The sequence below is a fragment of the Nicotiana sylvestris genome, chromosome 9 (genome assembly GCF_000393655.2).
Source record: "Nicotiana sylvestris chromosome 9, ASM39365v2, whole genome shotgun sequence".
Lineage (NCBI taxonomy): Eukaryota > Viridiplantae > Streptophyta > Magnoliopsida > Solanales > Solanaceae > Nicotiana > Nicotiana sylvestris.
In genome coordinates, this window is record NC_091065.1 from 109,491,687 (window position 1) to 109,503,155 (window position 11,469).

Consider the following 11,469-nt stretch of genomic DNA (forward strand, 5'->3'; position numbering starts at 1 on the left):
TATTGACAAACGGTTTAATGAGTTGGAAACTAGACTCATAGGTATTTAATTTTGTGGGTAGATCACCCCGTAATTCCTTGTAAATTAGGAGAAAAGCTTAGAAACATTTAACCTAATGTTTAAGTAAAATTATGAACCTAAGTTGCGACAATGTTTGTCGACTTTTGTTTCATAACTCGTTTGACTTCAAGACTTATGATACGGATATTATATGATTCAAATACCTTAATACATGACCTCTTAAGTGTATTAAGAACCTCTAGGTTTACCTGAAAATAGAGTTACAACATCCTTGATTCGTTTAACTTCTAATACTTGTTAATCACCCATATATACCCTTGTATCACTTAAGACCAATAGGATTAACTTCTTATCATCTCAAAGGTAATTCCTTCTTGGATTTATGTTAATTAATATATGATATGAACTAACGCGTGTGGATATGGGTTGTAACATTTAGGTCCCCGGGAGGGCTTTTTTGGGACGCCTTCTTGGCGAGGGCGAGGGAGTACCACTAAAGTGGTATCATTTCCTAGGAGTTGGGTTTGTTTGGTGGATGATGTTTTGGTTATTTTGTACTAATTTCCCCTTCTTCAGTTAAGTAGTTTCCTTGCTCGCTCGCCCGCGTGGCGCCCACATTATTGTTCGAGTAATTGAAAGAAGATGGGTAAGGATGACCTTCTCCTTATTCCGATTCAATGAGTTGGAGAATGAAGGTGGACCTGTAGCGTTGCTCGTTTTTGCTTGACGCTTTAACGGTTGATGGGGGTGATATTTTCTGAATTCGGTAACCGAATTCAGCTCTCTTTCCCCTCATTTGGTCACGGGGTACTTAATACTCGTTTCCCGTCTCCTCTATTTTCTTTGAAACAGTTGCAAGCGTATCCTTACCGTTCTCTTTGGTAGGCGGCCATGTTTCCAATTTTTGATCTAGAGAAGATTAGGAAGTTTTCACTAAGAAATCCCTACAGACGGCGCCAAATTGTTTGACCCAAAAGATATTGAATCCTTTTTGGTTAACTAAATTAAAGAAGATAAAAAGGTAAATCTTAGTTAAACATAGTAAATTCCAGATCTATAAACAAACCAGAAAATGATATCTAAAATGAAGTAGAAGCGGTAGTTTATCGAAGCCTTTCATTTCTTCTCTTCACCAATCGGTGAAGATGACTGTTGTAGAAAATCTATTGGAGGATTGTTTTCTTTCTTTTTTTCTTAAAGAAATTACAGAGGAGAAGGAGAGAAAAAAGTCCCCCTTTCTAGGAAGGTCTCATTCCTATATATAGTCATGGAGTCATTGACATGTATTTGGGCCATAGCCCCCTTACTTCGCGCCCGCTTTCGTCGTTCGGTGAATATGTGGTTTGGCGTAAATAGTGTCGTCTTTCTTTATCTCATTGTTTGGACGTGGTCCCAATTGGGTCGATCATAGCGGTCAGATTTTGACTAATACAAATACTATATACCATTTGAAGCTTCAACTTCGCAGACATTCACTGATTTAAGTGGGCGTTTGGACATCAGAATCATAAAATTTATTTTTTTTCAAATAAAAATGATATATAAAAATTAGAGTTCTGTTTGGAAATGAATATAATAGGAGTTGTTTTCGAATTTTGTGAGTAATTTGATATAAAAAATTTAAAAAATAATTTTTTGAAACTTTCCTAATTCTCCTTTTCGAATGAGCAAAATTTTCATGCCTTTGGGGATTGTAAATTGTGATTCGGAACTGCGGCAGGCACAAGTTAAAAGGTATGCATAATACTGTCAAATCAAAAAAGGCGTCACATTATTATATCCTCTTTTTTTTCCATCTAAAGAAGCAATATCTGATTGGTTAAAAGTAAATAATTATAAGAAAAATAATATTCAGTCTGTGCAGGATCCGTGGTGGTCCAAATCACATTAATCCAGTGGCGTGTTTGCCATATGGCAATGCCTATCTTTTCCTCCTCAACTCTCCGCCAAATGTCTGCAACCGCCGCCGTACCTGCTTCTTCAACTACCATGTCCATGTCTGCTGCTACAACTTCTGCTTCCGCCGCCCATAAACTCAATCTCAATCACAATCAGCTCATTGTTTCTCTTAATGTCAAAAGAAAGTCAATTAGTGCATCATCTTCCTCCTTCATCAGCAGATACCCATTCAATTGCAACATTTCTAGATCCTTCCGGAAGATCTCTTATCCTTCTCCTATCAGGTTTAAACCCCTCTCTCCTGTCATGGAATGGCAAGATTGCACGTAAGTAAACATCTTATTTCGTATCCAAATACATAATTGTTGCTGTTTGGTCGATTTGTGATTTGCTTGCTCATTATGTGGTCATGCAGTGTTATTTGGTCTATCTGAAATCCAATTGTGAGAATTTTTGAGTTTAGTTAACTTTGAACATTTGATGAATGCAGGGTGAAAATGGAAGTAGATGTGCCCATTTCAGTTGCTTATAAGTGCTATTCTGATCGTGAGGCTATTCCTCAGTGGATGCCTTTTATTTCATCTGTGAAGGTAAGCAGTACTATGTTATCTGTCGGGCATTACGCATTTGAGCTGGTTATAAAACCGCATCCTCATTCAAATGTTAACAATTATTTATCAACGGGAATTGCCTTCCTCTTTGCAGTTAAATCGCTAACACTGAATGAATGTTGGTTTAAGTATGATCTTTTCTGGCTGGTTTTGCATATGAATTATGATGTTATAATAATACTCCTATGCTCTTTTGATACAACCGTGTTTGACTGGATGCAGAATTTAAGTACCATCAGTAGACTAGTGGTCATGGAAGGAAATGTTAAAGCAATGATTGAAAGGAGTTAAGAGTAATGCATTTAGAAATTAGTCTGCTAGAGAAAACATCACATTGAAGTCGAAGATTAAGTTAAATGATTAAAAATTCTTGAATATTATTTGGGGAATGATGTTAATCATTATAGGAACTTCTAAAATGAAAGAGTGTCATATAAATTGAATGGAGGAAATGTTATCTTCTCTCTTAAAATTTCTTCTCAGGACGTTATCAAGTATTTTTGCCATATTGCTGTTTAGCATACTGGTGGCTTGTGTTCTGAATTACTTCTCTTTGTCATCTGGACTATCCCTTCATCTGTCTGTTAGTGCATGCTTCACTTAATGAGCAATCATTAGCGGATTTTTGGTTTGCAGTTTGGATACGAAAAAATCATTCACCAAAAAAAAAAAAAAAAAAAAAAGAATATTGAAGTCGAATGCAGTTGTATTGACAATTTAGAGCATCTACGTTCTAGTTCTTGATTAATAAATCCGTTATACGGCTCATATCACCTTCTTAGTCTCATTCTAAGGGAACTTGATGCTAGATTCTCTTGCCAGATTTTGGAGGATAAGCCTGACTTATCAAGATGGTCGCTGAAGTATAAAGCTTTCGGGCAGGATATTGAATATTCATGGCTTGCTCGAAATATGCAGGTAAAATACTCCTTTAGTAAGCACTTTCCCTGATTATGTTTCTTTGGTTCCAAACCTCAGCTTTCATGCAGAATATGATATTGATACTCAGATTTTCTGTACTACAGCCTACCCCAAACCAGAAGATCCATTGGAGATCTCTGGAGGGACTTCCTAACAGGTAGTCAGAATGTATCCTAGTTTCTTTTGGTTGAGACATAAACAACACATGTAACTGTGAAATGTATCGTTATACTCAAAGTAATAAAGATTTATTTGCTTCTATCAGACCAATAGACCATAGATAAAACCATGTAAGGTTGCTTTGGTAGTGGTGGCAGAATATTTCTGGTTTGAAATCTGAGCGAGGCAGCATAATGTTTTCTGATCAATATTATGAGTAAAGGATTATTCGTTCTCAGTATATTCAAAATAGTCATCAGTTTTATGATGAATTCCTTATTCAAAATGCAGGGGAGCTGTGCGATTTTTTCCCAAAGGCCCATCGTCCTGCATCATAGAAGTGAGAATTTTACTTGAACATAACATCCTTTCCTTTTCCTTTAGGCCTCAACTTATCTTTAAAAAACATTAATTTGTAGAACAAATACTTGTGCAATATTCTTGGAAGATTCATATGTAGAAAGGGGCAGAAAATGTTTTGCACCCTTTCTTCTCCTAGTTTGTTGTAGGCAACCGCATAAACTTGATAATGTGCGGACAGAAATTGCTAAATCCTTTTGGTCTTTGGCTGCTCAAGATTGACTTGTGCTTCTCCTTTTTTCAGCTAACAGTTTCATATGAAGTGCCTCAACTGTTAGTTCCAGTGGCATCAGTAAGCGCTCCTAACTCCTATTTTACAAGTTGTACTTCACATCAGTTTTTTCCTAAAGTATGCAATCGTTTCAACCTTGCTTGGGCAGTTATTGCTGAGTGTATACAAAATTTTCAAGAATAATGACACTGCTGATTTATTATTATTGAAAGTACGAGTTCGAAGTTTCACCAGATCTTACTTGTTGCACTTCTCCTATTATCCAGGCATTGCAACCATTTCTTGAAAACCTACTGGGCCGAGGGTTGGAACGCTTTGCAACGTTTGCTAAGAGCTACTCAGCTGACACACCTAAATGATGTATAAACTGAATTCACGACCAGTAATGGCTTTCGTCTCACTTTTTATGTTGGGGGAAGAAGCACATGGGAATTAAAAAAGAATTATACAGTCATGTGGGATTTAAATGTACAAAAGATGAATTCTCTGTTCTTACATATTGGAATATACAACCATTGAGAAATTAACTGTATTTTTGAGAAGCCGAAGCAGCAGCTAGGCTACTTGAAGCTGGGAAATATGCCCAATTTTTTTTCTTTGATTGCAGCTTCCAACAGCGCTTCTGCCCTTTACGTAAATGATGCAGCTCTCAGCTGGTTCAAGTACTGCTGTACTGCCATGCCTAGAGTCGAGACCCATTGGGTGTGCCCAGTGGAAAGGCTTCATAAGTTGAGAGTATGCCGTTGCCAACTTATTTTATATCAGGAGAAGCAACACAATTAGTTCCTTTATTTATATTTTTTTTTTGAAATCATGGAGAAGGAACACAGTTCTTCAATGAGAACTGCGAAGAGAAGGTAGAGTCGGAATAATATCATTGTTGATTAAGAAGAGCTTCAAAATGAAGGTGTTTTCTGCTCCGTGTCCTAGTTTTAATCAATTCGCGCCAGCACCATCCATTCAGGAAAGGTTTGTTGCACTCTAGTACTATAACGAGCAAACAGTACAAGCATTACTATGTACAACCAATAGAATGAGTAACATAAAGAGGGCCATACGTTAACAATAGCCATAATAAACTAAAAATTATAGCTCCCTGCTAACCAACCAATTGTATGTACACACACCCCCATCGAATACAACAGGAAGAAAAGGAAAGACCCCTACCAAAACTTTAGCTGCTTTTATTCTGCCCAAATGAGGCAGCTGCAAACAGCCTGCACCGCCATCAACGGCTCCCATTGTTGTCTAACCAGCTTTGTAAGGCATACAAGGCTTCCGCAGAGAAGCTGCAGCTCCTTAATGTCCTTTGACGTGTAGGTGATACATCTGGATGATCAGGGGAAGTAAAGCAAACAATAACTACAGTAAGATTGTCAAATGTATTGAGCCGCAGAGCCTCAGTGACAAGGTCCTTAGCGCACTGTTCAGGATCATCGTGCCGTCTTAACCCCCTACGCACTATACTAACTGCTTGTTGACTAGACATGACATCCCATATCCCGTCACAACCAATTATCAGGAATTCATCATCTTCCGTCAGAACAATTTGTCGAAATTCTGGCTCTGCAGTCAGAGGACAGGCAGAGCCACTAGGCAGCTTCATGTCCCAGTCCCCCAAGGCCCTGGTCACAGATAGTATACCATTCAGATAGCCATCATCAATAAATCCACCTAACTCTTCAACACGCCTCCTCTCTGCTGCATAACTTGGTCTATGGTCTTGAGACATGTCAATTGCCTCTCCCTTACGGCAAAGGACTGCACGGCAGTCTCCTGCATTTGCCACCATTAAAAGCCTAAAACACAACAGAGGATCATTTAGACAACAAGAATACAAATACATGCATAAAGCTCTGCAAACTTTTCATCGAACGACCAAGTCAACTATAATGTCCAATCCCTTACACTCTCCAGCAACCAAGTTGCTGTTAATCAAACATTTACGGTTCAAAACTTGGTGAAGCAAAGTTTTGCAGATTCATATACACTGAACATTTTTTCCTCTCATATATCAAGCGGCATCCTTACCTAAGGAGTAAGTAACTCATGACTTGTACTTGGATAGCTGGACAACTTAATACCATTAGCTTTGCAAGGAGTGTCAAACATAAAGTTGTGCACAAGGCTCAAAAGGAGAAACAAAAAGCAATCATAATTCATAACCGTACGTGTGAGTACGCCATGACCATTTTTCTACTGGAAGAAAAGCTCGCAAATAGGTGCATCTCAATGAATCATGACCTTACCTTCCCAATACAAGTGCTGTTAGTGCAGTGGTTCCAGTAGAACTGCTAACATTGCACGCATCAGCTAAAGCAAGGTCAGCCAGAAGAAACCCTTTCCTAAGAGAGCTCTCCACCCCTTCTAGAAATGCATCATCAACTTCTGAAGTTTGTGGGAAGTTGGTGTCTTTGAAGAATAATCTTAGAACATTTTTTCTCACATAACCTGCAGCTTCCGGTCCTCCATGACCATCAAATACCTATATAACTAGATATTAGACATGTGTTGCCTTGAAAATGTACAGGGGAACAAGACACAAGCAAAAAACTAATAGTTACCCCATAGAAAGCACTGGGCTTCGGAAACCGCATGAGTGACCCAAGATCTGCAGATAGATCATCTATCCTTATATGCTCATCTTCCATGAACCTACGAGGGCCAGTATCAGAAAAGCTACCTGAGCGAATGCTAGGAACGAATTGCAATATTTTTGTCTCTGGGGATTTAACATCCTGAAAGAAAAGTCTGTTAGACTAAATCTCAGACACCACCAAGAAAAAGAAACCCTGACACCAATTATATACATGTTGGCAGGAAATGATGTTGAACATTGAACAAAAAAGCACATCAGCTGACCATATCCAATTTGGATTAAAAAGAGCCCCAAAAATGGAGGGGTTTTGCACATGAATTGTTGTATTATCTTAAAGTTAATAACTTATGATAAAAGATACTTAACTGGTAAACAATGTCTTTTCTTGCAAGTGAGAGGTGACTGAACAATTATGTAGCATGATTGGTTAAATATGTTTAATGATAACAGTTTATGACGTTCTCTTTTGTACTGTCTTGCAGTACCTTCTTAGTACTAGTTAAATAAAAGTTATCTTTACCTTATCAAAAGAAGAAAATGAAAAACTTTATGATACTTGTGCTTTTGAAAATCAATCATTGGTCCCAAACATCTGAAATCTCAAACTTTTCAAAGTGTTTGTCAACCTAGATAGAAGATTAAAATGTCTTGGCATGAGCATTAACCAAATGTGGAAAAGGAACAGAAAAGAATCACAAAATTAGGAGAAAAAGCCTCATTTTTCATTAAGTTTTCCAACTTCTTCAAAACCAGCAGCTCTGGTTGCCACTATGTGAATGAGCTAATCCTGGATCGCATTTTGGTTAGTGAAACCGGAACAAATTTGGATTTCCCTGCCAAACCTAGAACTACCACTTTACCACAACCCACATCAGACAAGAAACTCAGTTTATTTGGTTGGGAGGACTCAACTAGTTCTCAAATATTCAGGCTGCCCTAGCAACTAAATGCTATAATGAGTACTATGCAAAAGCAAATTATGCTCTGTATGTCTAGTCTACATTGGTTAATGCCCATTTTGAACATATAGTAAGCGCTCACAATGTGGCTGGGTAAACACGCACCTAGAGATTTGTCGTAAATGTAAAAATGGATGCATCTTCTCCAACCACTAAGAGATATTATATGTTGTCCATGTAAGTGGGACACTCCAGAGTTTTATGTTTAATATTTTTGCTGAGCATCACCGTTACAATGTTACATAATTAACTATAATTAGCAATAGCCGATAACTATAAAGCCCTCAAGCTCAACAATAAGCAATTTGCAGAATGACTCCACCTGATTAGGCTTCCTCAAGCATACCTTAAACTTTTTCCCTCAGATCGCCACTGATCATTGCACCTACCCTGGCAACCATAAAACTCTCAACATAAACAATAAGAGCTTTGCAGAAAATTTCCTTCTTCTGATTAGGATTCTCTATTCAAATATACCGTAAAACATTTTCTGCACTTTTAATGATACTCTGTTCAATATGTGAGTTCCCATAGCTAATTATAATTGACAAAACTCTAAATTGGATAAATCCAACACCCTAAAATACGACGATCACAGCGTTCGTGCTTAGAACATCAATCCATTGAGACACAGCAAATAAGCTTAGATAAGTTGGGAAACGCTTAAAATCATATGTTTGTTTGATTAGTTTCTGGTAACTGCGGTAAAACGATGTAACATAATACATGAGCTACGATACGGAAGTCTTTAAGGGTGTCAGAGATTGTTTTATCATTTTCTTTTCTTAGCTCAAAGACGAAATCAAGATCTAAATTCTAATTGGACAAATCCAGCGCTGCCCTAATTTTCCAAAGACGAGAAGGTACCTGAAGATACTGAAAAACAAAATATGAAAATCCATAAAACACACACAACAGCAGAAAACAATTCAATTCAATCAATCAACTATGTAAAAATCCCAAACTAGTTAATTTCCGGTATATGAAATCTATTCCGCTTAATTTAGCTCATTTTATTCCACGAAGGCAACTAAACAAACAAACAAACAAAAAGAAAGGAAATGAAAAAGCTGACCAAATCAGAACAGCAGGAGATGATGGTGTGTTGAACTGGAACCATAACCTCAGCTTCAGCTCCCATGTTTAATTAGCAGACAATAACAAAAGATACTCTAGATTGCGTTGATCCTGTTGAATAATTTTGCAGGGGTCTAAAGATTTTTCTTTTTGTTTCAAAAGAAATTCCGTTGTGGAGCAAGCAAAACCAAAACTCTGATAACCTGGACTTCAACTGTTGTATATAAAAAATTAAATATCCTCCGTGTGCGAACCAGCTGTTAGCTGTAAAAACTATTCCCTCATTTTCACATTGTTTGACCAGTTTGAAGTGGTACGGAGTTTAAAAAAAAAAAAAAAATTAAAGTTGTGGCCTTAAAAGCTTAAGGGTAAAAGGGTTTGTGGGCCATGTTATTTGTGTGGTTATAAGAGTTTCTCATTAAGGGCAAAAAGGGTAAAATGAAGAGTTTAAAGTTGAATTATTTCCAAATTTAGAAATGTGTCATTTATTTTGGAACAGACTAAAAAAGAAAGTACCTCATTTAATATGAAACGGAGGGAGTAATAGCCTGTTTGGCCAAAAGCACAAAAGCACTTTTGGCCAAAAATTAAAGTGTTTGGTTGTTGCTCCCAAACGCACACGCAAATATACATGGTCGACAAGTAATATAGGATTGTAATTTCAGATATCGTACCCACATGAACTTGTGATTAACCATCAACTAAATTAAATCAAACAATTAATCTATTCAAGTGAATCCTAAAATAGAAATTTTTAACTAAAATTAATCTAGAGTAACAAATTAAGAGATTAAAGAAAACAAGGTGGCGAATTATACAGGCGAATTCAATGTGAGGGAATATTCTAGAGCTACGGGTTAACTAACAATTCCGTTGAGTTTTTCACTTAAATCGTCTAATTAATTTATCTGGTTTATTGGTTGACAGGGTTAATATTACTCGTAGCCTTCTCCCGAAGTAAAACTCGCTTATTCAAGCTAACCTAACGCCTATATTCCTATGGAATTAGAATTAACAAAAACGCATTTATAATTCCCGTATAGTAACCAAGCAATGCGATTAGGTATATTCCTATCCTAACCGCAAATCCGCTACCCCCCCCCCCGAGTTAAGATCTTGCTCTACTCAATCTTATATGCAATCTAGAATTCCATCTCCCGAGTTCAATCCTAGATTCGTAGATAGTATTCAATTGGTGATCAAGCAATCAAATAATTAAGCGCAAGATTGAATAAATAAACCAGTATGATAAAATAATAAGAACAATTCAAGCTTCAAACTACAACGTTCATGTAGCACTCAAAACTCTAGAACTAATAAACTATGAAATTAAAGGAAGAGAAGAGAAGAAAAACTAGTTGGAAGCCTCCTCCAAGCATGGTGTGTGTTCCTCCATGTGAAACTCCCTTCAAAGTATGTTAGTTATCCTCCAAATTAGGTTTAGGACCCCTTTTATACGAGTTGGGGTCGTCTAGGGCCGAAATAACTTTGTCCCGGGCGAAATTGGAGAAAATTCACATCATTGGCGCCCTGGCTAGCGCCAGGCGCCTCCACGGCGCTGCCCAATTTTCAGCTTTTGTTTCCAGCGCCATGGGTGGCGCCAGGCGCTGCCTGTGGCGCCCAAATGCACATTTTTCCTGCTTTGTTCGTTTTGGCTCAAATCTTGCGCGTTTCGCCCCCAATTGCTCCCGAATTATTCCTACAAGTAAAAATACTTCAAATTAATATAAATTATAGCATTTAACATTCCAAATTCACGAAACAAAAGTAAAATATGAGGCGATATACATAGAAATATATATATATATATATATATATATTAAGCTAAACATCAACACCCCACACTTAGACTCTTGCTTGTTCTCGAGCAATGGGACTATCTAATAAACCCCCAACTACGTACAAGTCTCAATTATAGCAGAGCACTTTAACTTTTAACCATACACTATACCCTTGACTACGATCAATACCGACACACAAGCATGAACATACAAAATTTCACATTCTTCTCGTTTAAGCATGCCCAAGTATAACATTTCAATTCAATCAATTCCAACAACCTATTTTCCACCACCCAACCTCAAAAGATGACTTGTAACCACTAAGCACCCTCGATTCATGTACTCACCCAACAAGAAAGTTTACAATATTACCAATCATTCATGAGATCATGTGCCCTCACCACAAACAAAGAGTGAAGATAGATTAGTCCATACATTCAAATATACTTTTGAATATAGATTAAGGACATCACACAATTGAACAAAATTCGCTCAATCTCACAAAGAATTCATATACATCTTGTAGTTGTACCATAAGCTTGCCCGTAGTGTATATCTCTACTAATTTAAGCTAGCCAAATCTAGGATCAATTAGGACTTTAAGGTTGTAATATAGGCTAAGGGGCGGGTATGATACATTTAGAAATAGTGGATAACCCTCCTAAGCACTTTAATGCACTACATTCATGATTCAAGCACATATTCTTCTCAACCAATTCACTTGCCATATACAACATAGCCCTCTTTTCAATTAAGCACTTCTATATTTCTACTAGCACAAATCAATAAGAATTGGAGGTGTGTATTTTCTCCATTATTGAACTATCATATTTTTTTCTCTTTTCTTGCA

The 11,469-nt window shown here is 37.2% G+C and overlaps 2 protein-coding genes across 2 annotated transcripts; one reads left to right on the forward strand and one right to left on the reverse strand.

Moving 5' to 3' along the window:
* The first annotated feature begins 1,863 nt into the window (after positions 1 to 1,863).
* On the forward strand, positions 1,864 to 4,730 carry LOC104217660 (uncharacterized). Its single transcript, XM_009767962.2, has 7 exons — positions 1,864 to 2,246; positions 2,411 to 2,510; positions 3,354 to 3,449; positions 3,557 to 3,609; positions 3,903 to 3,951; positions 4,216 to 4,263; positions 4,470 to 4,730. The coding sequence occupies exons 1-7, from the start codon at positions 1,933 to 1,935 to the stop codon at positions 4,560 to 4,562; spliced, it is 753 nt and encodes a 250-aa protein (XP_009766264.1). The 5' UTR covers positions 1,864 to 1,932; the 3' UTR covers positions 4,563 to 4,730.
* A 432-nt stretch (positions 4,731 to 5,162) lies between these two features.
* On the reverse strand, positions 5,163 to 9,043 carry LOC104217659 (probable protein phosphatase 2C 2). Its single transcript, XM_009767961.2, has 4 exons — positions 8,837 to 9,043; positions 6,768 to 6,941; positions 6,453 to 6,688; positions 5,163 to 6,002 (listed from the first exon to the last, which is right to left on the reverse strand). Exons 1-4 carry the CDS (start codon positions 8,900 to 8,902, stop codon positions 5,432 to 5,434), a joined length of 1,047 nt encoding a protein of 348 aa, XP_009766263.1. The 5' UTR covers positions 8,903 to 9,043; the 3' UTR covers positions 5,163 to 5,431.
* Positions 9,044 to 11,469: the final 2,426 nt, after the last annotated feature.

Coding starts and splice junctions, on each gene's coding strand:
- LOC104217660 (XM_009767962.2), top strand. CDS start 1,933: ATGGCAATGCCTATCTTTTCCTCCTCAACTCTCCGCCAAATGTCTGCA. Junction 2,511..3,353: donor CTTTTATTTCATCTGTGAAG/GTAAGCAGTACT, acceptor TTCTCTTGCCAG/ATTTTGGAGGATAAGCCTGA. Junction 3,450..3,556: donor GGCTTGCTCGAAATATGCAG/GTAAAATACTCC, acceptor TCTGTACTACAG/CCTACCCCAAACCAGAAGAT.
- LOC104217659 (XM_009767961.2), bottom strand. CDS start 8,902: ATGGGAGCTGAAGCTGAGGTTATGGTTCCAGTTCAACACACCATCATC. Junction 6,689..6,767: donor AGCCCAGTGCTTTCTATGGG/GTAACTATTAGT, acceptor CTAGTTATATAG/GTATTTGATGGTCATGGAGG. Junction 6,003..6,452: donor ACAGCACTTGTATTGGGAAG/GTAAGGTCATGA, acceptor GTTGTGTTTTAG/GCTTTTAATGGTGGCAAATG.